At 40.4% G+C, this 24,923-nt stretch overlaps 1 protein-coding gene across 3 annotated transcripts in view; it reads left to right on the top strand.

The window, feature by feature from the left end:
- Positions 1-24,923, top strand: part of ift122 (intraflagellar transport 122 homolog (Chlamydomonas)) — a 191,326-nt gene that overhangs the window by 40,326 nt on the left and 126,077 nt on the right. For all 3 annotated transcript variants that reach the window (XM_063067746.1, XM_063067745.1, XM_063067744.1), the window contains exons 8-12: positions 536-611; positions 2,437-2,628; positions 4,632-4,770; positions 13,688-13,890; positions 21,108-21,245. In XM_063067746.1, the coding sequence (XP_062923816.1) occupies positions 536-611; positions 2,437-2,628; positions 4,632-4,770; positions 13,688-13,890; positions 21,108-21,245 (748 nt within the window). The remainder of the gene's footprint in view (positions 1-535; positions 612-2,436; positions 2,629-4,631; positions 4,771-13,687; positions 13,891-21,107; positions 21,246-24,923) is intronic.

Here is a 24,923-nt window from a genome sequence, read left to right as displayed (position 1 = left end):
TACTTATTATTGAGGGGAATGCCATATTGGCACTCTAAATGTCTGCCCATTTCCTTTTCCACTCCTGACTGTCATCCAGGTGCTTGCCTCCTGCAACTTAGGGGGTGATTACCTCCCTGTAGCTCTTAGCTATCACCTTAGTTTCTCGTAAGAGCCAAATGTCATTGAGGTACAGCTCCAGTCCTTAATACATTCTCTGAGAAGTTGCAGCTCAGCGCACCTGGTGTGGATGTAGCTATTCAGGAGGCTGTAGATCTCTCAGAATTTCTACATCTCACACAAAGAACACAACATAGGCTATTCTCATTGCTCTATCAATGTATTAACAGAATAACAGATAACTAGGGGTTATTGTCCTACAGTGGGAGTTAAAACATCAAACCTCTGAGCCAGTTAATTGAGTCATCAGAAAGTAAATGGCAGAAAGTATCTATTAATAATATATTGATTATAAATGATACCATAAGTCATGTACTAACATTATATTATGTACAGTCAACTTAAACTGTCTGAGCATTTATTTTGCATCTTACAGAGATGAACACACTGATATTCTTGCTGTGGCAGACTGGGGACAGCGACTTTCTTTCTACCAACTGAGTGGCAAGCAAGTATGTTTGGGAAAGATTTATGTATTTGGTAAAAAGGTACAGGAATGAGTAACAAAGTAGTTTATTTTTTCTGTATATATGAGTCTTCAGTTTATTTAATCTATGTGATCATCAGGTGTGAAAGCTCCTTCTGATAGGTACTTTGTCCTCCTTATCATGGATTCAATGCAACAGTGTCAAAAAATTATACATGTGGATTTATCCTTCCACTTGGCTCAGAATTCTTATTGATAAATCATTATCAAATCTAAAATGACAGGATGTGGAGTGTATGAGATGAACTGTAAGTACGAGGGTGAAGAAAGTGCAATAATTAGCCATGACTAGTCAGAAACAAAAACTGCTCACTATAACTGCAATAAAAGAAAAGAAATGAACTTTTCTTCCTTAGGAAACTCAACAATGCACCCTTGGGCTACAAATGCCTACCTGCTGAGTTTGTTCAGAACATATATTTTTGAGACAATAATGGAATCAGTATGGGGATTAAGTGGGAGGTTGGATTTGTTAGAGGGTTGTACATAATGCCAATTCCCACCTTCCCACCTCACCCTCCCCTTCCCCTCTTCCCTGCTCCTCTCTCCCCATCCCACTACCCCTCCCCCTCTCTCCGCCCCACTCCCCTCTCCTCTACTTGCTCCTGCTTCTGTGCTACCTCTCACTCCCCTTCTTCCTCTTGAATTATTGATGCTTTTCAGAGAGAGAACGCTGTGCAAAGGGGCAGATCGGTCTAAGCACAAAAATAAATTTGAAGAAGTGCTTAGTTTAAGAGAGGTAGTGTGTTACAAATAAATAAAAATCATTGTTAAAAGGTTTAGATAAATAACCATCCAGAAACATTAACTACTTCATAGGATTGCTGTCATCAAGTTAGTCATTTTATGTTTAAGCTTACAGTGACTTAAAAAACCTCCATGATGATGTCAACTTTGACTCAGTTAATGTTAATACAGTCATTGTGCTTCTTCTGAATATTACCAGTCTCATGGCTGAGGTAATTTTCAGCTTCATTTTATTTAAACAACTACAAAAGGTTGTGGAACTTGATTTTATAATACAGAACTCAATTATTTTAAAATAAAATTTCAACTGATCAGCAGTTTCTAAAAAAGCCTTCTGAAATCATGAAAGGACCGTGGAGTCCTTTATAGGCAGGAGTTCCATTCCTTATTTCCACTGACTGTTCGCAGAGTAACCTAGAGCTCGCTTGCTGTAGCAGGTTTAGAACTTTCCTCATGGGAAATCATAGACCTGACAGGTTAGCTTTATTTCTTCATCAATGCTACCTAATCCACTGAATACATCAATCATTTTCTTTCTTTTCAACGTTAATATGTATTTACCTTTTAACTGACACTTGTATGCATATTAATGTGAAAATGCATTTTTAGATGCCTTTAAAATGTATTTGAATTGTAGCTTCAGTGTTTGACGAGCTAAGTTTGTGTGAAATATGAGTATAGGGTCAAATTCCAATACAATTTATTGGTCATTTAATATCTTTATTTAAACTAGTATAATCTTTGCTAATTATGGTTTCAATGCTTATGTTTAATGTGTCCAGTGTATCACTTTGGAACGTATTGCTGTTACATTGTAGACTCTTAAATCATGTAAACATTTATTGGTGGCCCATGAGAAATAACCTTTGTATTAAATTAACCAAACAATTTTATAAGGAATTCTCATGCTAAAAGTTGAATAATAGTAAATATTATTTTCTTTTTAAATTCAGTTCTTAAAACTAGATTGTTTAAAGTTAAAAATCTTCCTTTAATGCATTGATTACGTTTTATCAGAACATGACATTTTTTTAAAATTCCAGATTGGAAAAGACAGAACATTGAATTTTGACCCATGTTGTGTCAGCTACTTCACCAAAGGAGAGTATATTGTGATGGGAGGATCAGATAAGCAAGTCTCTTTGTATACCAAAGATGGAGTTCGCCTTGGCACTGTTGGAGAGCAACAATCCTGGGTCTGGACCTGCAGGGTGAAGCCAGATTCCAATTATGTTGTAAGATCATCTTCTCTTCACCTTTGATTTACATCAATTTTTATGGACAATTTTTGCTATTTTTTGTGTACTCATAATCCATTCTTTTTATTAGGTTCAAACAGCAGAGGTCCAGAGGGACTTAGGAGTGCTTGTGCAAAACTCCCAGAGGTTAATTTACAGGTTGTGTCTGTGGAAAAGGCAGCAAATGCAATTTGGTATTTATTTCAAGGGGAACAGAATATAAAAACAAGGAGATAATGCTGGGGTTTTATAAGATACTAGTCAGACTGCACTTGGAATATTGTCAACAGTTTTGGGCCCCATATCTCAGAAAGGTTGTGTTGTCATTGGAGATAGTCCAGAGGAGGTTCACCAGGATGATTCCAGGAATGAAGGGGTTAACATATGAGGAGCATTTGGCAACTTCGGGCCTGTACTCACAGGAATTTAGAAGAATACTGGGGGGATCTCGTTGAACCCTACCGAATGTAAAAGACTAGATAGGGTGGGTGTGGAGAGGAAGTTTCCTCTGGTGGGGGTATCCAGGCCTAGAGGGCACAGCCTCAAAACTGAGGGGCGACCTTTTAGAACAAAGGGAAGGAGGAATTTTTCTTATACAGAGTGTGGTGAATCTGTGGAATGCTCTGCCACAGACTCCATTGGAATCCAAGTTTGTGGGTATATTTAAGGTGGAAGTTGATAGTTTCCTGATTAGATATAGGATATAGCGAGAAGGTAAGTGTATCGGGTCGAGTAGGATCTGGGATCAGCCATGATGGAATGGTGGAGCAGACTTGATGGGTTTCTCCTTTATCTTATGGTCTTATTAATAATGCTAAGCTTGGTTCTGTCAACAGTACCTCATGAGATAATCTATTGTCCTGCATAATATTGCTGGGAGAATCAAGCTTTGTTATGTTGTTTAACTAACATAGGATTGATTCCTTTGCTTCTGCAAATATACAGGAGGAATGCAAGATGTGTGTTAATCAGACGTGCAGTCCCTTAAAAAAGTGACAAAGAAATTCGATTTTGGCATTCAATGCTCATTTTATCAGAGCAGATGAGGAAACTTCTCAGTGAGCCTGAAACATAACACCTGTTATAGCAGTAAAGGGCAGTGATGATGTTGCCTAGTACCCAAATAAGAGGCCTTATGCCTGCAAGATTAGATGGCCTTGAAGCAAATGTTTTGTGTTGTATTCTGGGAGCTCTGATTGGACAGCATGTAGTCTTCAAAGGATAGCTACTTGATCATGCATGCTGTTCTTAATCCAACATTACAGGATATTGTATTTTTGTGATTACCATGTTCACCTATAGAAGTTACCTTCTGACCTGGTTATTTTTCTTCAATTACCTGAAATATACAACTGTCATTACATAAAATGATCTTTGGACATGCACCATTTGGCAATATTCCTCGATCCCTGTTGTCATTAGAGTGATTGAATTAAGAATAAGCATTAGTATTAAACTGAGACCCAAAAATGTACAAAAATAGCAATGCTCAAAATTGTAGGTTATTGTACATTAATTGAATTCATAGAGCTGTCTGTTAAGTCTCCCAACTATAAAAGGGTAAGTAAAGAAATATACCTATTACCATTCAGTATTTAGCTTAGCAATTTCTCTTTTGTTTTGGTTAATTTCTGCAGGTGAGCACACTCCTGATGGTTTGTATGATTGTGAAGTCATGGTAATGAATTAAATATTAATTGGATATAATTAATAGGAATCAGTCATTCAGACCTTTAAAACTAATCTGTTAATTAGATTAAGCCCCAGTTGCACCTCAAAGGTTCATATTTTAATGGTTAAATTTTGATGCAGAGAGCTTACAAATGGTTCAGAGCAACACACGAATTGCTGGAGGTACTCAGCAGGTGAGGCAGCATCTGTGGAGAATAATAAACAGGCAACATTTTGAGCCGAAACCCTTCATCAGGACTGTGTGTTATTCTGGATTTCCTGCGTCTGCAGAATCTATTGTGATTATGGTTTGTTATTCTTTTTCCAAGGTTATAGGCTGTCAAGATGGTACAATAGCCTTTTATCAAATCATTTTTAGCACAGTACATGGTTTGTACAAGGACCGTTATGCCTACAGGGATAGCATGACTGATGTCATTGTCCAACATCTCATCACAGAGCAGAAAGGTGAGTTCTTGGTCTCAGAAGTTGCATCTGGTAACAACTTTTTCATGCTATTTGAAGTTAAGCTGATAGGTCATTGCAGTTAATAATCATTACAATTATGGATATATCAAAGCCTGTAATGAGCAATTCATAGCTGTGGAATTAAATCTGTGTGGATTGATTTAAGCATCAGATGTTCCAAGAAAACACTAAAAACTGCGAATCAGACACAGACATACAAAGCAGCTGGAAATTTTCAGGTGGTTAGGTTACAGCTATGAGAAGAGAAACAAATTTGACCTGAAAAATTAACTTTTTCTCTTCCCACAGATAAGGCCTGAATTGCTGAGTATTTGTCATTTTCTGTTTTTATTTTAGATTTCCAGCATCTGAACTTTTTGACTGAAAATGGTTGGATATATAGTGAATTAGTGATAGTAAGATTAGATACTGTGCAAAAGTCTTAGGCACATGTAAAATAAATTCTGTCAAGTAAAGCTGCTTTCAAAAATAATGAAATGAAAAGTTTAGTTATTAAAAAATTCTATAAAGAGCAGTAAACAGTAAAAAACTAAATCAAATGATATTTGGTATGACCACACTTTGCCTTTAAAACTGCATCAATTCTGTTGGTACACTGTTGTGCAGTTTTATGAGAAATTTGGCTGGTAGGTTGTTCCAAGTATCTTGGAGAACTTGCCATAGTTCTTCTGTAGACTTTGGCTGTCTAGCTTGCTTTTGTCTTTCAGGGCTGCACAGAGCCCTGATCTCCAGCATCTAAGATGTTGAGATCAGGGAGAGCTGTGTGGATGCCATACCATCTGTAGCAGAACTTCTTTTCACTGAAGATAGTTCTTTATGTCCTTGGCCATGTGTTTGGGGTCATTGTCCTGCTGCTTAATTATGTTGGGACTAATCAGACGCCTTCCTGATGATATTGCGTGATGGATGAGAATTTGCCTTCACTTTTTAGCATTCAGGATTACATTAATTCTGACCAGATCATCAATTCCATTTGCAGAAATGCAGCCCCAAACCTGCAGGGAACCTCTGCCGTGCTTCACTGTTGGCTGCAGACACTTATCTGTTATAGCGCTCTCTAGTTCTTCTCTGGACAAACTCCTGTTTGAGCCAAAAATCACAAATTTTTACTCACCAGTTCTGAGTACTTTTGCCATTGTTCAGCACCCCAGTCCTTGTGTTTCTGTGTGTAGGTGAGTCTTAGGGTTTTGCTTCCATTTTGAATAAATGGCTTTTTGGCAGCAATTCTTCCATGAAGACCACTTCTGACAAGACTTCTCAGACGATAGAGGGGTGTACTTGGGTTCTAGTGGTTTCTGTGAGTTCAGAGCTGATACTAGTGCTGGATGATTCAGAAGGGATGTTGGTTTGATATATCTCTTGTCAGCTGCACTCACTTTTCATGCCCTACTGCTGTTTCTGGTCCTCAACCTTGCCTGTTTTTTTTTGTGCTGCTTCAGAAGAACTTGGACAGCACATCTTGAAACTCCTGTGTGCCATGAAACTTCTGCTTGGGAGAGACCTTGCAGATGTAGGATAATCACCTTGTCTGTTATTGGTATACTTACTCTTCCCATGGTGTAAAAATTTTTGATTTAAAGGTTAAACTGTCACATCTGCCACACCGTCACCTTTCCTTCTACACCTGTTTCTGTTTCAGTTAATGAGTTTAGTTCATTCAGGTCATTTTGTCTTTGACCATTGGCACCTGTTTGTATTCTTTGTTTAATCATGCACTGCGCTATATACCTACGAAGTAATCAAATTTTTATTTGAAAAGTTGCCTGTTACTTAATAAAGTGTCTAAAGAGTATTCACCCCCCCCGCCAGAAGTTTTTGTGTTTTATTGTTTTACAACATTGAATCACAGTGGGTTTAATTTGGCTTTTTATTTTTGTACTAATCAACAGAAAAAGACTTTCAGGTCAAAGGGAAAACATCTCTACAAAGTGATCTAAATTAATTACAAATATAAAACAATAATTGATTGCACAATTACTCACCATCTTTAATATGACATACCAAATCATACCTGGTGCAGCCAATTGGTTTAGAAGTCACATAATTAGTTAAATGGAGATCACCTGTGTTTGGTCAAGATGTTTCAATTGATTGTAGTAAAACTCCACTTGTATCTGGAAGGTCCAACTGCTGGTGAGTTAGTCTCCTGGCAAAAACTACACCATGAAGACAAAAAAACAATCCAAGCCACTCTGTGTAAATTTTATTGAAAAGCTCAAATCAGGAGGTAGATACTAGAAAATTTAAGTCATTGAATATCCTTTGGAGCATAGTTGGGTCAATCATTAAGAAACAAAGAATATGGCACAGCTGTAAATCTGCTTAGAGCAGGCTATCCTCAAAAACTGAGTGACTGTGCAAGAAGGGGTCTTGTGAGGGAGGCCACCAAGTGACCTATGACAACTGTGGAGGAGTTACAAGCTCCAGTAGAGACTACATACAACCGAGTAGCCCAGGTGCTTTGCCAGTCACAGCTTTATGGGAGGGTGGCAAAGAGAAAGCCACCATTGAAAAAAATCTCATGAAATCTCAGCTAGAGTTTGCCAGAAGGCACTTGGGAGATTCTCAAGTCAACTGGAAGAAGGTTCTATCATCTGATGAGCTAAACCACCCTACCATGAAGCATGCTGTGGGGATGCTTCACTGCAATGGGCCCTGGAAGGCTTGTGAAGGTAGAGGGCAAAATGAATGCAGCGAAATACAGGGAAATCCTGGAGGAAAACCTGATGTAGTCTGCAAGAGAAATGTGACTTGGGAGAAGATTTGTTTTCTAGCAAAACAATGACCCCAAGCATAATGCAGGGCTGGCTAACAAACAACAAAGGTAATGTCTTGGAGTGGCCAGGTCAGAGTCCAGACCTCAATCTAATTGAGAATTTATGGCTGGACTTGAAAAGAGCTATTCACTCAAGATTCCCATGCAATCTGAAAGCCCTTGAGATGTGCAAAGCTGTTGGAGACCTATTCACACACTCAGAGCTGTAATTGCTGCCAAAGGTACATCTACTAAATACTGACTTGAAGGGGCTGAGTAATTATGCAATCAGTTACTTTGTGTTTAATGTATAAACCTAGAACCAATTTGTAGAAATTTGTTTTCACTCAAACACGAAAGTCTTCTGTTGTTCAGTGTCAAAAAAGCCAAATTAAATTCATTGTGATTTAATGTTGTAAAAGCATAAAACATGAAAACTTCCAAGGGGGAAGAATACTTTTTGTCCGCACTGTAGATAGTTTAATTGGATGGGCAGGAAGTTAGCGGATAGAGAACAATATGGCAAAATACAAGGTTACCCACTTCGTAAATGAGAATGAAAAAGCAAATTACTATTGAAATGGAGCATGATTACAAAATACTGTGGTGCAAACGGATAAAGGATGAAATACAGAGTGCTGGCAATCAGGCACAGAGGGCTAATTGAATATAGGTATTTATTGAAGGAATATTGTGCATGAAGATCGGAACATTTTGATGCAACTTTGCAGGGTACTGGTGAGATTGCATCTGCAATATGATGTGCAGTTTTGGTCTTTATATTGAAGGATTGACATATACAGAAATGCTGTGCAGGTTGAGCCTGTACTGTATTTGAATGCAGAAAAATGAGAGTGATCTTAATGAAATATATATGATATCAAGAGGATTTCACAGAATGAGGAGGGGGATGTTGTCACCCATTTAAAAAGGGAGCTATAAAGAGAGTCCTTACTTTTTGGATTCCCTACCTTAGAAAGCTGTGAGGGTGGAGTCATTGAATATAGTGAAGACATTTCAAACACAGAGGAGTCAAAGGATATGAGGAGAATGCAAGTAAGTGGTGGTCAGCTAATGATTGCCATGCCTGATGCAAAGCTAGCTCAAGAGTCCACTTGGCCTACTTTTATTCTTTTTTTAATGTTATGAACTGGTTGAACAAATAATTTCTTGCTATCAACTGCTGAAGTTGACTAATTTTTTAATCCAAGATTGTGAAATAGGTAGGTTTGAGATGTCTGGGTGCTGAAAATGCATCTAAAGACAGTTAGTGTCAAACACCAATTTGCAAGGATTCAATGACAAATCCATCTCAGAAGGCAAGTGAAAAATTGTATTTTAAAGTCATTTAAGACAGACATTAGCATAGGTGCAAACTGGACGTTGGATGTTGCCTCTGCAGAATTTGCAGGTTCTTGCTTTATTAGCATACACTCTGGCTTGTTATTGAATACCTCCTGTACCTAATAAAGTGACCACTGAGTGTATATTCATGGTCTTCTGCCTCTGTAGCCCATCCATTTCAAAGTTTGATTTTTTGATGCTCGTTTGAGTTAGTTTCCTGATGTCAGCTTGAGCCAGTCTGGCCATTCTCTTCTGACTTCCCTCATTAACAAGGCATATTTCGCTTACAGAACTGTTGCTCACTGAAGGTTTGTTTTTCCACCATTTTCTGTAAACCCTGGAGACTGTTGTGCATGAAAATCCTAGGAGATCAGCAATTTCTGATGACTCAAAGCACTGTGTCTGCCACCAACAATCATTTTATGGTCAAAGTCACTTAGATAACATTTCTTCCCCATTCTGATGCCTTTTTTCTGAACAACAGCAGAAACTCTTGACCATGTCTTCACCAGATGTAGACAATATTTGGAATTCTTCACCCAAGAGAACTTAGAGACTAAGTATCTACAGGACATTGACAGGAAAGGGTTGCTGAATTAAAAGAGCAGCAATGATCTCCTTGAATGGCAGAGAAGATGTGAGATGTTGAAGGGTCTAATATTCCCTTGTGGAGAATGGCCTTACAACATATGCAAATTCCAAAGCTTACTCACTTCAGTTCAGAAAAGCTGATCCATAAGGTTTTTTTTTAGAAAAATACTGGTAAAGCTGGCATTTATTGCCCACCCTTAATTGCTCTGGAGAAAATTGTGAGGCGCACTTTCTGGAGAAAGGAGTGTAGGATAGAGAGATTAAAGACGAAAAAAGATTAGCTTTATTTGTCCCATTTAGATCAAAACATAATGAGATGTGTCATTTTTACATCAAATCAGCCCGGATTGTGCAAGTGCAGCGCCAGAGCATGCTCACTATTCAGTATGCTAATCATACGTCTTTGGAATGTGGGAGGAAGCCAGAGCACCCGGAGGAAAGCCACACATTCACGGGGAGAACGTACAAACTCCTTACAGGAAGCAGCAGGAATTGAACCCTTATCAGTGATCACAGGCACTGTAGAGTGATTTACTGCTATGTTTCCCTGCCACTGAGAGAACTCAGGAGTTTCAACTTTGCAATTAAGATGGAACAATGACAGGCTTTCATATCACAGGAGTGTAATTTGGAGCAAAACACCAAGTGAAGGTGGGTACCATGAGCTTGCTGTGCTTTCCTCTCAATGATGCACCTTTGAACCTATCATAGTTTGAGACCATTCATTTTAGATCTAGCCAAGAGAATTACACTCTCAGATCTGCCATTATTCAAAGGGGATATATACTGTATAGTCCCTCCTGATCAATCTTTCCTCAAATATATTTGATCTCAACAATAATGCTGGATGGGTTAAATATTGTGTACCACATTTTTTCAATAGAAGAGTATATTATGCTGGAATTTAATATAACCATTGTATCCAACAAAAACTCTAATTTAATTTGGAACCACCAGCAACCTACACTTCTTTTAAAAACAGTGTAAACAATTACTTCCTTTAATTATGCCAAAACATGAATATGATATACAGAAATTACTGAAGTGCTTCTATAAAGAATAAAGTGAATAAATGGAGCAGAATTCTGTTTATTCAGATTTACAGTACTATGCAGAAGTCTTAGGCACCCTAGATTTTTAAATTTTGTTTCAGATGCTTTTTTTTTTGTCTTCTGCACTAGTGTATTAAGTAGAAAAGAGCAAATTTTAGATGTCAAAATATTCACTTTCCAAAAACCTAAATGTTACGGAGAAATTTTTGTATTTCCTTAAAGTAACATACAGTGCCTATTAAAAAGTATTCATACCCTTAAAAGTTTTCATGATTTTTTTTTGTTTTACAAAATTGAATCACAGTGGATTTAATTTGGCTTTTTTGACACTGATCAACAGAAAAGACATCTTTGTGTCTAAGTGAAAATAAATTTCTACAAGTTGGTCTAAATTTATTACCATTATTAAACACAATAATTGATTGCATAATTACTCACCCCCTTAAAGTCATTATTTAGTAGATGCACCTTTGGCAGCAATTGCAAAATTGTCTGTGTGGATAGGTCTCTATCAGCTTTGTTCATCTGGACACTGCAATTTTTCCCCATTTTTCTTTACAAAACTGTTCAAGCTCTGTTAGATTGCATGGGGATTATGAATGAACAGCCCTTTTCAAGTCCAGCCTCAAATTCTCTATTAGATTGAGGTCTGGACTTTGACTTGACCACCCCAGGACATTAACTTTGTTTTTAAGCCAATCCTGTGTAGCTTTGGCTTTATGCTTGAGGTCATGTCTTGCTAGAAAACAGCTCTTCTCCCAAGTTACAGTTCTCTTGCAGACTGCATCAGGTTTTCTCCAGGATTTCCCTGTATTTCACTACATTCATTTTACCCTCTACCTTCACAAGTCTTCCAGGTCCTGCTGCAGTGAAGCATCCCCACAGCATGATGCAGCCACCACCATGCTTCACAGTAGAGATGATGGGCAGTGTTTGGCTTACACTAAACATAGCCTTTAGTCTGATAGCTAAAAAGCTCAATTTTGGTTCCATCAGACCATAGACTTCAGAGTCCCCCATATGCCTTCTGCAAACCCTAGCTGAAATTTCATGTGAGTTTTTTTTCAACACTGCCTTTCTGTTTGCCACTCTCCCATAAAGATGCAACTGGTGAAGCACCCAGGCAACAGTTGTATGTGTAGTTTCTCCCATCTCAGCCACTGTAGCTTTTAATTTCTCCAGAGTTGTCATAGGTCTCTTGGTGACCTCCCTCACTAGTGCCCTTCTTGCACAGTCACTCAGTTTTTGAAGATGGGCTGCTCTAGGCAGATTTATAGCTGTGCCATATTCTTTCTGTTTCTTGATGATTGACTCAACTGCACTCCAAGGTATATTCAGTGACTTGGAAATTTTACTTGTATCCATCTCTTGACTTGTGCATTTCAATAACCTTTTCATGGAGTGAGTTGGAGTGTTTTGTCTTCATGGTGTAGTTTTTGCCAGGAAACTGACTCACCAGCAGTCAGACCTTCCATTACAGGTGTATTTTTACTACAATCAATTGAAACACCTCAACTGCACACAGGTGATCTCCATATGTGACTTCTAAAACCAGTTGGCTGCAGCAGTGATGATTTGATATGTCAAATTAAAGGAGGGTGAATTCTTATGCAATCAATTATTGTGTTTTATATTTGTAATTAATTTAGATCACTTTGTAGAGATCTGTTTTTACTTGGACACGGAAGAGTCTTTTTCTGTGATCAGTATCAAAAAAAAAAGCCAAATTAAATCCACTGTGATTTAATGTTGTAACACAATAATACACGAAAGCTTCCAAGGCGAGTGAAATGTTTTTATAAGCACTGTGTATCACTTTGCAGGCTCTTTGTGTTCTCAGTGTTTGCAGACATCCCACCTCTCCCGGAAGTTCCAGGAGTCTCCTGCATATTAATAGTGGCTCCCTGATGCTCGCAAATTATGTAAAATGTCCCAGAAATCAACTTTTTTGAGAGAGAAAGCGAGCGAATGTGAGAGAGACCACCAGAGAGAGAGAGAGAGAGAGAACGTGAGAGTGACAGTGTTGCTTGCTGCACTGTTTGCAACAGTGACTTTTCTATTGTCCAAGGTGGGTTAAGACTGTAAAAGAAATGTTGAGGTGAGTTTAACAGGTGTCATTCGTTTATTAGCATAGCTAACGTTATTTAAACTAGCTGGCTAGCTGCTAAGGAGCTACTCTATTGCAGACGTGCCACCTCTCCTGGAAGTTCTGGGAGTCTCCGGCAAATTGATGGTGCTACCTCCCTGAAATGAGTTTTTTCAGGGTGGGATGTCTGTGTTTGCTTAACCCAGCTTTGTAAAATTTGTAAAATGGCTATGGTTACACTCAGACTTTTACTCATCATTATTATGGACAACCGGCCCTGGTGTGAGGTTGGATCACTCTGAATGCCAAGCTGATTTGAAGAACTTTGGGCTGGGCAGTGAAATGTGGGCCTGGAGTGAGTCACTGGGCGGTGAGTTCTAGGCCCAGAGCCTTTCGCTGCAGCAATGCCCAGGTCATAGTGCGGGGAACAACATGCTGTTTAGACAGTTTAAATGCTGGCCCTAATTTGAGGTGAGAGCCAATTTCACTGTCCACGATCTTCACTTCTCTCTCCAGGGAGCAGAGCATTTTATTGTTCCATTGTTTGGTCAATTTAAATGGCATCCCAGATAGACTGAAAAGACAAGGATCTGGGGCAAGAGCTGATTTTGTTCGTTCTTCGTGATGGTCACTGCTCCCTCTATAGCGCTGAGGCTATGAAGACTGCCCCAGATGTTATGCTTCGTGCCTGCTAATATGATGAACTTATAAGCAAGGCTTTGGGCTGCTCTGGGGTTCAGATCTGAGGACTCAATTTTTGGTTCAGATTGTTGATTCAATTGTTTGCATGATTTGTATGTTTTCATTTTTCTTGTATATCGGGTGGTTGTTTTTTATTTTTATTTTCTTTTTTTCTTTAATTGGGTTCTTTAGGTTTTTTCTTTTGCCTTGTGGCTACCTGGGAACAAACAAATTTCGAGGCTGTATAATCTATATATTTTTTGATAATAAATGTAATTTGAATCGTAACTTATTGCTGAATGTTGAGGGCCCAGTTCAAGTGGGTGTGTTACTTGATAATGTCTAGTTACTACACATTTTGATATATGTTCTCTTTTCTTCCCCCAGTGCGTATCAGATGCAGGGAACTAGTGAAGAAGATTGCTATTTATAAAAACCGACTAGCAATCCAGCTGCCAGAAAAAATCCTGATCTATGAGCTCTTTTCAGAAGATAATACTGACATGCATTACCGTGTCAAGGAGAAAATTGCTAAGAAATTTGAATGCAACCTGTTGGTTGTGTGCTCCCAACACCTTATCTTGTGCCTGGTATGTTAGTTAATAGATACTACTATTGATAGACTAGTGCAGTTACTTTTTTATAATAGTGATTCAGCTTGACTGTTACATTCTATGTTGGGTGGATTTCTGAGCAGTGGTTCTCAAACATCATTTTAAGGCTGTTGATTGTATCAGATACAGAACTTTTAAGAAAGTAAGTTGGATTAAGGTGAATCCAAGACATTCTATACATGCATCAAGAGTTAAAGGATAACCAAGGATTGTATGGGACCACTCAACAATAAAGAGTGGAACATTTGCTTGGATGCAGAGAATGTGAGTGAGGTACTTAATGAATACTTTGCTTTAGTATTTAGCAAGGAAAAGGATATAGAAGACCAAGAGATCCGTCTGAGTGTATAAATACATTAGGGCATTTAGAGGTCAAGGAGGAGGAAGTATTGGGCCTCCTAGTGAGTATCAAGGTGGATAAGTCCCCAGGGTCTGATGGGATTTACCCCAGGTTGTTGGAGGCAAGAGGTGAGATTGCTGGGCCTTTCATTAGTATCTTTGTGTCCTCTCTAGCCACAGTCGAGATTCTAGAGGACTGGCAAGTGGCTACTCTTGTACCATTTAAGAAGGGAACAAGGGAAGATCCTGGGAACTATAGACCGGAGAGTCTCACTCAATTGTAGGGAAATTGCTGGAGAAAATTCTTAGAATTAGGATATATGTGCATTTGGAAACCCATGGCCTAAATTAGGGACAGCCAGCATGTCTTTGTATGTGGCAGGTCATGTCTTACCAACTTGATTGAGTTTTTTTGACAAGGAGACTAGGGAGATTAATGAGGTTATGGTAGTGGATGTTGTCTACTTGGATTTTAAAAAGGCATTTGACAAATCCCTCCTGGCAGGCTAATCCAGAAGATTATGATGCATGGGGTACATGACGAATTGGCTGTTTAGATTCAGAGCTGGCTTGCACACAGAAGACAGTAGTGGCTGAAGGGACTTATTCAAACTGGAGGTCTATAACTAGTGGAGTTCTGCAGGGATCTGTGCTGGGACCTTTGTTGTTTGTGATGTAAATCAGAATCAGGTTTATTATCACCGGCATGTGACATGAAATTTGTTAACTTAGCAGTAGTTCAATGCAATACATAATCTAGCAGAGAAAAATAATAATAAATAAACAAGTAAATCAATTACGTGAGGAAGTGTCCAAAGATTCAATGTCTACTTAGGAACCGGATGGCAGAGGGGAAGAAGCTGTTCCTGAATCACTGAGTGTGCCTTCAGGTTTCTGTACCTCCTACCTGATGGTAACAGTGAGAAAAGGACATTCCGTGGGTGCTGAAGGTCCTTCATAATGGACGCTGCCATTCTGAGACACCGCTCCCTAAAGATGTCCTGGGTACTTTGTAGCTAGTACCCAAGATGGAGCCGACTAGATTTCTGCAGCTTCTTTCGGTCCTGTACAGTAGCCCCTCCATACCAGACAGTGATGCAGCCAGTCAGAATGCTCTCCATGGTACAACAAGAGAATATAAATGGAATATATAAATGACCTGGATGAAAATGTAGATAGAGGGTTAGTAAGTTTGTGGATGATACAAGGTCGGTGGAGTAGTGGATAGTGTACCAGTCTGGCAAAGAATACAGCGCGGTATAGATCATTTGCAGATATGGGTTGAGAAATGGTAGATGGATCCAGATATATGTGAGGTGTTTCACCTTGGTAGGGAAAATGCAAGGAGACAGTACACCATTAAGGGCAAGACCCTTAACAGTGTTGCTAAGCAGAGAGATCTTGAGATCCAAGTTCATAGCTCCTTGAAAGTGGCTACACAGGTCAATAAGGTTGATTCAGAAGGCTAAAAAATGCTTGCTTTTATTATTCAAGGTGTTCAGTTCAAATATCAGGAGGTTATGTTGCAACTTTATAAAACTCTGGTTAGGCCACATGTGGAATATCGTGTACAGTTCTGGTCACCCCATTGTAGGAAGGATGTTGAGGGTTTGGCAAGGGTGCAGAAGAGGTTCACCAGGATGCTGCCTGGTTTATAGGGGATGTGCTATCACAAGAGGCTGGATAAACTTGGGTTGTTTTCTCTGGAGTGCCGGAGGCAGAGGGGAGGCATGATAGAGGTTTACAAGACAGTATCTGTTTCCCAGGGTTGAAATGTCCAATATCAGAGGGCATGTATTGGAGGTGAGATGTGGTAGGTTCAAGGGGATGTGAGGGTAAAGTTTTTTACTTTTGCGGAAAAGGCAGGTAGATGGAGCTGAATTTACGGACAGACCAGTCATGATCTTATTGAATGGTGGGGCAGGCTCGATGGGCCGGATGACCTACTCCTGCTCCTGTTTCTTATGTTCTTACTCAGAGTAGTGGATGGCTGGAATGTGCTGTTGGTATGGTGGTAGAGGCAAACACATTAGAGGCTTTTAAGAGGCATTTAGATAGGCACATGGATGTAAGGAAGCTGGAGGGATTATGGACATGGTGTAGGTAGGAGGATTAGTGGTTGGATGTTTTTGATTTGCTTGTTATCTGGTTTGGCACAACATTGTGGGCTGAATCGCCTATTCCTGAACTGTACTCTTTGATGCTCTATGTTAAGATCATACCTTTAAAATGGGTTTTAATTTGGTCCCAGATTTCACAAATTCTACCAGAACTTGCCCACTCCTCTATCCTTAGGGGGAAAAAGCATCGATTTCTCTGATTATTTTATACTACCACATTCCTTTTATTCCTTCCTTGTGAGTCGTCTCCTGTGACATAATGCCAGGCAATTTTACAGTCAGCTTTATGCTCAACAATGTCATAAGATTACGAAGGGAGCTGGAATATGTAAGGGGATTGGGAAAATCAGATTGGTGTTGGAACGCAAGAGAGGGAATTTTTTGAATGCTCTTCAATATGGCTTTTTAGAGCAGCTTGTGCTTGAGCCTACCCAGGGAAAGACTAGCTTAGATTGAGTGTAATGATAATCCAGATATTATTAGGGAGATTAACATAAAGGAACCCTTAAGGGACAGTCCTAGACTACTGGAAGATTGCATACGCCACACCACTCTCTAGGAAGGGAGGAAAGCAAAATAAAGGGAATTATAGGCCAGTTAGCCTAATCTCAGTGGTTGGGGAAAGTCTACTATTAAGGATGAGGTTGTGAGGTGCTTGGAGACTAATGATAAAACAAGTCAAAGTCAGCATGGTTTCTATAAAGGGAAATCTTGCCTGTCAAATCTGTTGGGAGTTCTTTGAGGAAGTAACATGCAGTGTGGACAAAGGAGAGGCAGTGGATGCCATTTACTTGGATTTTCAGAAGGCGTTTGATCAGGTGCCACATACGAGGCTGCTTAACAAGATAAAATCCCATGGCGTTACAGGAAAGAAACTGGCATGGTTAGCCGAATAGCTGACAGGCAGGAGGCAGCGAGTGGGAATAAAAGGGGCCTTTTCTGGTTGGCTGCCAATGACTAGTGGTGTTCCTCAAGGGTCAGTATTGGGACCGCTGCTTTTCAGATTGTTTGTCAATGATTTAGTTAATGGAGTTGATGGCTTTGTGGCAAAGTTTGCAGATGATACGAAGATAGGTGGAGGGGTAGCTAATGCTGAGGAAACAATGTGATTGCAGCAGAACTTAGATAATTTGGAAGAATGGGTAAATAGGTGGCAGATGGAATACAGTGTTGGGAAATGTATGATAATGCATTTTGGTAAAAGGAACAATAGTGCAGACTATTATCTAAATGGGGAGAAGATTCAAACATCAGTGGTGCAGAGGGACTTAGTCCTCATACAAAATTCCGAGAAGGTTAATTTACAGGTTGAGTCTGTGGTAAAGAAAGCAGATATGATATTGGCATTTATTTCAAGGGGAATAGAATATAAAAACAAGGAGATATTGCTGAAGCTTTAGAAGATACTAGTGAGGCTGCACTTGAAGTGTTGTCAACAATTTTGGGCCCCATATCTTAAAAAGGATATGTTGTCATTGGAGAGAGTCCAGAGGAAGTCCACAAGGATGATTCTGGAAATGAAGGGGTTAACATATGCGGAGTGTTTGGCAGCTTTGTCCTGTATTCTCTGGAATTTAGAAGACTGCATGGGGATCTCATTGAAACCTACCAAATGTTGAAAGGACTAGATAGGGGGAATGTGGAGAGGATGTTTCCTATGATGGGGGTATCCAGAACTAGAGGGCACAGCCTCAAAATTGAGGAGTGACCCTTTAGAACTGAGGTAAGGAGGAACTTTTTTATCCAGAGAGTAGTAAATCTGTGGAATGCTGTGCCACAGACTGCAGTGGAGGCCAAGTCCATGCATATATTTAAGGCAGAAGTTGATCATTTCGTGATTGGTCAGGGCTTCAAAGGATTAGGCAATAAGGCAGGTGTGTGGGATTGAGTGGGGTCCAGGATCAGCCTTGATGGAATGGTAGAGTGACTGAATGAGCTGAATGTCCTAATTCTGCTCCCATGTCTTATGGTCTTATGATTTTGTTGACCATAAAGCTGAACAAACTAGTTTATGCATCACTGGATCTTTCTGAACTGGCCAACATTCCTCCTTCAATCTATCCTACAAGGTATGTTTAGACATTAAACAAACAATGTTGCGCTGACCATGCCCTAACTAATTGAGTACAAATGAAGTAATTTAAAACTTGTGGTAGGTAACCTTTTAGATTTTACCTGATCTGTAAGTCCTGACTATGTCCAGTTTCCCTATTGTTGACTGAATTTTATTGCTTGTTGATGTGAAAATTAGAAAACCTTATTGAAGGTGCTATTACAAAGAAAGCACAACAATGCAGTTACTTTCTTAAAGCTTGTGAAGATTGCTATGTCATCTAAAACTGTAACAAACTTCAAAAGATGTGTTGAACATAGAACAGTACATCACAGTACAGATCCTTTGGCCCACAATGTTGTGCCGACCCTTAAACCTTGCCTCCCATATAACCACCCCCCCCAACCTTAAATTCCTCCATATACCTGTCCAGTAGTCTCTTAAATTTCACTAGTGTATCTGCCTCCACCACTGACTTAGGCAGTGCATTCCACGTACCAACCACTCTCTGAGTAAAAACCCTTCCCCCTATATCCTCCTTGAACTTCCCACCCCTTGCCTTAAAGCCATGTCCTCTTGTATTAAGCAATGGTGCCCTGGGGAAGAGGCGCTGGCTGTCCACTCTATCTGTTCCTCTTAATATCTTGTATAACTCTATCATGTCTCCTCTCATCCTCCTTCTGTCCAGAGAGTAAAGCCCTAGCTCCCTTAATCTCTGATCATAATTCACACTCTCTAAACCAGGCAACATCCTGGTAAATCTCCTCTGTACCCTTTCCAATGCTTCCACATCCTTCCTATAGTGAGGCGACCAGAACTGGACACAATACTCCAAGTGTGGCCTAACCAGAGTTTTATAGAGCTACATCATTACCCCGCAACTCTTAAACTCTATCCCTAGACTTATGAAAGCTAACACTCCATAAACTTTCTTAACTACCCTATCTACCTGTGAGGCAACTTTCAGGGATCTGTGGACATGTACCCCCAGATCCCTCTGCTCCTCCACACTTCCAAGTATCCTGCCATTTACTTTGTACTCTGCCTTGGAGTTTGTCCTTCCAAAGTGTACCACCTCACAGTTCTCCGGGTTGAATTCCATCTGCCACTTCTCAGCCCACTTCTGCATCTTATCAATATCTCTCTGCAATCTTTGACAATCCTCTACACTGTCCACAACACCACCAACCTTTGTGTTGTCTGCAAACTTGCCAACCCACCTTTCTACCCCCACATCCAGGTCATTAATAAAAATCACAAAAAGTAGAGGTCCCAGAACCGATCCTTGTGGGACACCACCAGTCACAACCCTCCAATTCGAATGTACTCCCTCCACCACGACACTCTGCTTTCTGCAGGCAAGCCAATTCTGAATCGACTTGGCCAAACGTCCCTGAATCCCATGCCTTCTGACTTTCTAAATAAGCCTACCATGTGGAACTTTGTCAAATGCCTTACTAAAATCCATGTAGATCACATCCACTGCACTACCCTCATCTATATGCCTGGTCACCTCCTCAAAGAACTCTATCAGGCTTGTCAGACGCGATCTGCCCTTCACAAAGCTATGTTGACTGTCCCATCAGACCATGATTCTCTAAATGCCCCCTAGATCTTATCTCTAAGAATCTTTTCCAACAGCTTTCCCACCACAGACGTAAGGCTCACTGGTCTATAATTACTCGGACAATCCCTGCTACCTTTTTTGAACAAGGGGACAACATTCGGCTCCCTCCAATCCTCCAGTACCATTCCCGTGGACAATGAGGACATAAAGATCCTAGCCAGAGGCTCAGCAATCTCTTCCCTCGCCTCGTGGAGCAGCCTGGGGAATATTCCATCAGGCCCTGGGGACTTATCCGACCTATTGTATTTTAACAACTCCAACACCTCCTCTCCCTTAATAGCAACATGCTCCAGAACTTCAACCTCACTCATGTTGTCCTCACCATCAGTGGAGAGAATATTCATTGGTTGCATCACGACCTGGTTTAGAAACATCAATGCCCTTGAATGGAAAAGCTTACAAAAAGTAAGGGATGTGGCCCTCCCCACCATTGAGCAAATCTACCCGGAGTGCTGTCACAGGAAAGCAGCATCCATCATCAAGGACCTCCACCATTCAGGCCATGCTCTCTTCTCACTGCTGTCATCATGAAGAAGGTACATGAGCCTCAGGACTTGCATCACCAAGTTCAAAAATAGTTATTACCCCATAACCATCAGGCTCTTGAACCAGAGGGATTAACTTCACTCACCCCATCACTAAACTATTCCCAAAGCCTATGGACCCACTTTCATTGACTCTTCATCTCATGTTCTCGATATTTATTGCTTAGTTCTGTATTATTATTATTATTATTATTATTATTTCTTTTTTGTGTTTGCATAGCTTGTTGTCTTTTCCACGTTGCTTGTTTGTTGGTCCTATTGGGTACTGTTATTGATGCTATTGTTTCTTTCTATTTACTGTGAATACCTACAAGAAAATGGATCTCTGGATTGTATTTGACATATGTATTTGATAATAAATTTGCTTTGAACTTTTGTTTCTTTCCACTGATGCTGCTTAATCTGCTGATGACTTCCAGCATTCTATTTTATTTTTAAAAGTTGCCTATCATTGGCTTTCTCAGTTAGCAACTTTCCACTTTGCTAATGTGCCTTTATGCCCCATGCAGGAGAAAAGATTACAGTGCTTATCATTCAGTGGTGTGAAGGAGAGAGAATGGCTCATGGAGTCTCTGATTCGCTACATTAAGGTTATCGGAGGACCATCAGGAAGAGAAGGCTTGTTAGTTGGTCTAAAAAATGGTCAGGTAATGTTAACGGAGGAAATCCATAAGAAAATGTGGTACCATTTACATTTATTTTCATTGCCTTTGCTATTCTGAGGAAGACTGAGAAAGATATGTTGAATGTCTAACCAAGACTTAATGACAAAACTTTTCCAAGCAATAGGGGATCTAACATGATGTGATGCGTGTGTTTTGTTTTTACAAATCATTAGAAGGTAAGGTCCCAAGGAATTCAGGGAGAAATAATTAAGAGTGGCAAATTAATTTCAGTACAGACAAGTGTGAAGTGATGTATTGAATTTTGGAAAGTCAAACTGCGTAGCACTTATGCTATGTATAGTAGAGCACTAGGAAGTGTAATAGAACAGAGGGATCTGGGAGTGCAGGTGTATAGATCCTTGAAAGCTTTGTCACAAATAGGCAAGATCACTGGGCTTCATCAGTCAGGACACTGAGTGTAGGTTGGTACATTATGCTGTAATTGTATAAGTCATTGGTAGGGCTACGCTTGGAGTTTTGGTTCCCCTATTATAGAAGAGATGAGGTTAAACTGGAAAGAGTACAGAGAAGATTTATGAAGATTTTGCCAGGGCTAGAGGGTCTTTGTTACAGGAAAAACCTAGCCAAGCTAGTTTTTCATTCCATGGAATGTATGGGTCAACCTTAATAAAGTGTTCAACGTAATGAGAGGTAATGATTATTATTATTTATATTTTTGTATTTACACAGCTTGTTGTCTTTTGCACATTGGTTGCTGGTCAGTCTTTGTGTGTAGTTTTATTGATTCTATTGTATTTGTTCCACTGTGAATGCATTCAGGAAAATAAATCTCAGGGTAGTGCTTGCTAACTTTTATGTACTTTCATAATAAATTTACTTTGAACATTGAACTTTGATAAAGTGGGTGGGATCAATCTTTTTCCCCAGGGTAGGGAAGTCCCAAAGTAGGGGGCATAGGTTTAGGATGAGAGGGGAAAGATTTGAATGAGACCTAATGGGCATTATCTTCATACACAAAGTGGACTGAGCTGCCAGAGGAAGTGGTTAAAGCAGATACAATAGTATTATTTAAGAAGCACTTGTATAGGTATATGGAGGGGTAAGGTTTGTAGGGATATGGGCTGAATGTAGGAAATTGAGATTAGCTAGGTTGGTACCATGGTTGATATGGACTGGTTGGACTGAGCAGATAGTATCCATGTTCTATGTACTGCTGTATGACGCTGACTTTGGTTTGAACACAAATGTATGCATTTCTGGTCACCAAACCACAGGGACAGCACAGTGATGCAGGTAATAGAGCTGCTGCCTCACTTCCAGGAATCCAGGTTCAATCCTATCATTGGCTACTGGTTGTGTGTGAAGTTTGCATGCTCTGTCTGTTGCTATGTGCTGATTTCTCCACATCCCAAAAATGAACAGATCCCTAATGTGTAGGTGAGTGATAGAGTCTAGGGGGAGTTGATAAGGTGTTGGCAGAATGGAACTAATTTCAGGGCTAGTGTAAATGGGTGGTTGATTAATGGTGTGCAGATTATTGGTCAGTGCTGTATGACTCTGAAAGGAAGGACACGATTGCTCTGGAGAGGTACAAAGGAGATACATCAAACCTAGAATGGAATGTCTCAGATATGAGATAGACCAGATAGATTGAGTTTGTTTACCTGGAGCAGAGAAAGTTGAGGGAGGTTCCGATGGAAGCATACGAAATTCTGAGAGGCATAGATTGGATAGATAATAAGAAATTTCACCCCTTGAGAGAGGTGTCTCAACACCAGAAGGCGAGATTAGGCATAAGATCGTTCGAGGGGATTAATTGCTATTCTGAACTGATAACACAATCTGCATACTCACTTGCAAGGACTTTTTACAACTCACGTTCTCAGAATTTCTTTAATTTGCAGTTTTTTTTGCACATTGGTTGTTTGTAAGTCTTTGTGTGCTTATCTATGGATTTTAGTAAATTCTGTTATATTTTGTATTTCTTTTTTCCTGTAAATGCCTATAAGGAAATGAATCCCAGATAAAGTATGTTATCATATACATGTTCCCAATATATGTTCCCAAGATCCACAAACTGCCTGTCCTGGTAGACCTATTGTCTCAGCTTGCTCCTGCCCCACCGAACTTATTTAGCCGTATAACAATTACAGCACAGAAACAGGCCATCTCAGCCCTTCTATTCCGTACCGAACTATTATTCTCACCTAGTCCCACCGACCCGCACACAGACCATAACCCTCCATTCCCTTCCTGTCCATATAGCTATCCAATTTTACTTTAAATGACAATATCGAACCTGCCTCTACTCTGCATACTTGGACACTGTTTTATCCCCCTTTGTTCAATCCCTTCCTATGTTCGTGACACTTCTCGTGCTCTGAAACTTTTCGATGATTTTAAGTTCCCTGGCCCCCACTGCTTTATTTTCACCATGGATGTCCAGTCCCTATATACTTCCATCCCCCATCAGGAAGGTCTCAAAGCTCTCCGCTTCTTTCTGGATTCCAGACCTAACCAGTCTCCCTCTACCACCACTCTGCTCCGTCTAACGGAATTAGTCCTTACTCTTAATAATTTCTCCTTTGGCTCCTCCCACTTCCTCCAAACTAAAGGTGTAGCCATGGGCACCCGTATGGGTCCTAGCTTATGCCTGCCTTTTTGTTGGCTTTGTGGAACAATCTACGTTCCAAACCTATTCTGGTATCTGTCAAACAACAGGAATTCTGCAGATGCTGGAAATTCAAGCAACACACATAAAAGTTGCTGGTGAACGCAGCAGGCCAAGCAGCATCTCTAGGAAGAGGTGCAGTCGACGTTTCAGGCCGAGACTAACTGAAGGAAGAGTGAGTAAGGGATTTGAAAGTTGGAGGGGGAGATCCAAAATGATAGGAGAAGACAGGAGGGGGAGGGATGGAGCCAAGAGCTGGACAGGTGATAGGCAAAAGAATACGAGAGGATCATGGGACAGGAGGTCCGGGAAGAAAGACGAGGGGAGGGGGACCCAGAGGATGGGCAAGGGGTATATTCAGAGGGACAGAGGGAGAAAAAGGAGAGTGAGAGAAAGAATGTGTGTATAAAAATAAGTAACAGATGGGGTACGAGGGGGAGGTGGGGCATTAGCGGAAGTTAGAGAAGTCAATGTTCATGCCATCAGGTTGGAGGCTACCCAGACGGAATATAAGGTGTTGTTCCTCCAACCTGAGTGTGGCTTCATCTTTACAGTAGAGGAGGCCGTGGATAGACATGTCAGAATGGGAATGGGATGTGGAATTAAAATGTGTGGCCACTGGGACATTCTTTCTCTCACTCTCCTTTTTCTCCCTCTGTCCCTCTGAATATACCCCTTGCCCATCCTCTGGGTTCTCTTCTTTTCCCCCCCCCCCCCCGTCTTTCTTCTCGGACCTCCTGTCCCATGATCCTCTCGTATCCCTTTTGCCTATCACCTGTCCAGCTCTTGGCTCCATCCCTCCCCCTCCTGTCTTCTCCTATCATTTTGGATCTCCCCCTCCCCCTCCAACTTTCAAATCCCTTACTCACTCTTCCTTCAGTTAGTCCTGACGAAGGGTCTCGGCCTGAAATGTCGACTGCACCTCTTCCTAGAAATGCTGCCTGGCCTGGTATCTGTCCCCCACTTTTCCTTTGCTACATCGACGACTGCATTGGCACTGCTTCCTGCACACATGCTGAGCTTGTTGA

This window comes from Mobula hypostoma, chromosome 15, assembly GCF_963921235.1.
Source record: "Mobula hypostoma chromosome 15, sMobHyp1.1, whole genome shotgun sequence".
NCBI classification, from domain to species: Eukaryota; Metazoa; Chordata; class Chondrichthyes; order Myliobatiformes; family Myliobatidae; genus Mobula; species Mobula hypostoma.
The sequence above is the reverse complement of the archived record's forward strand: the minus strand, read 5'-3'. Positions and strand labels throughout refer to the sequence as shown.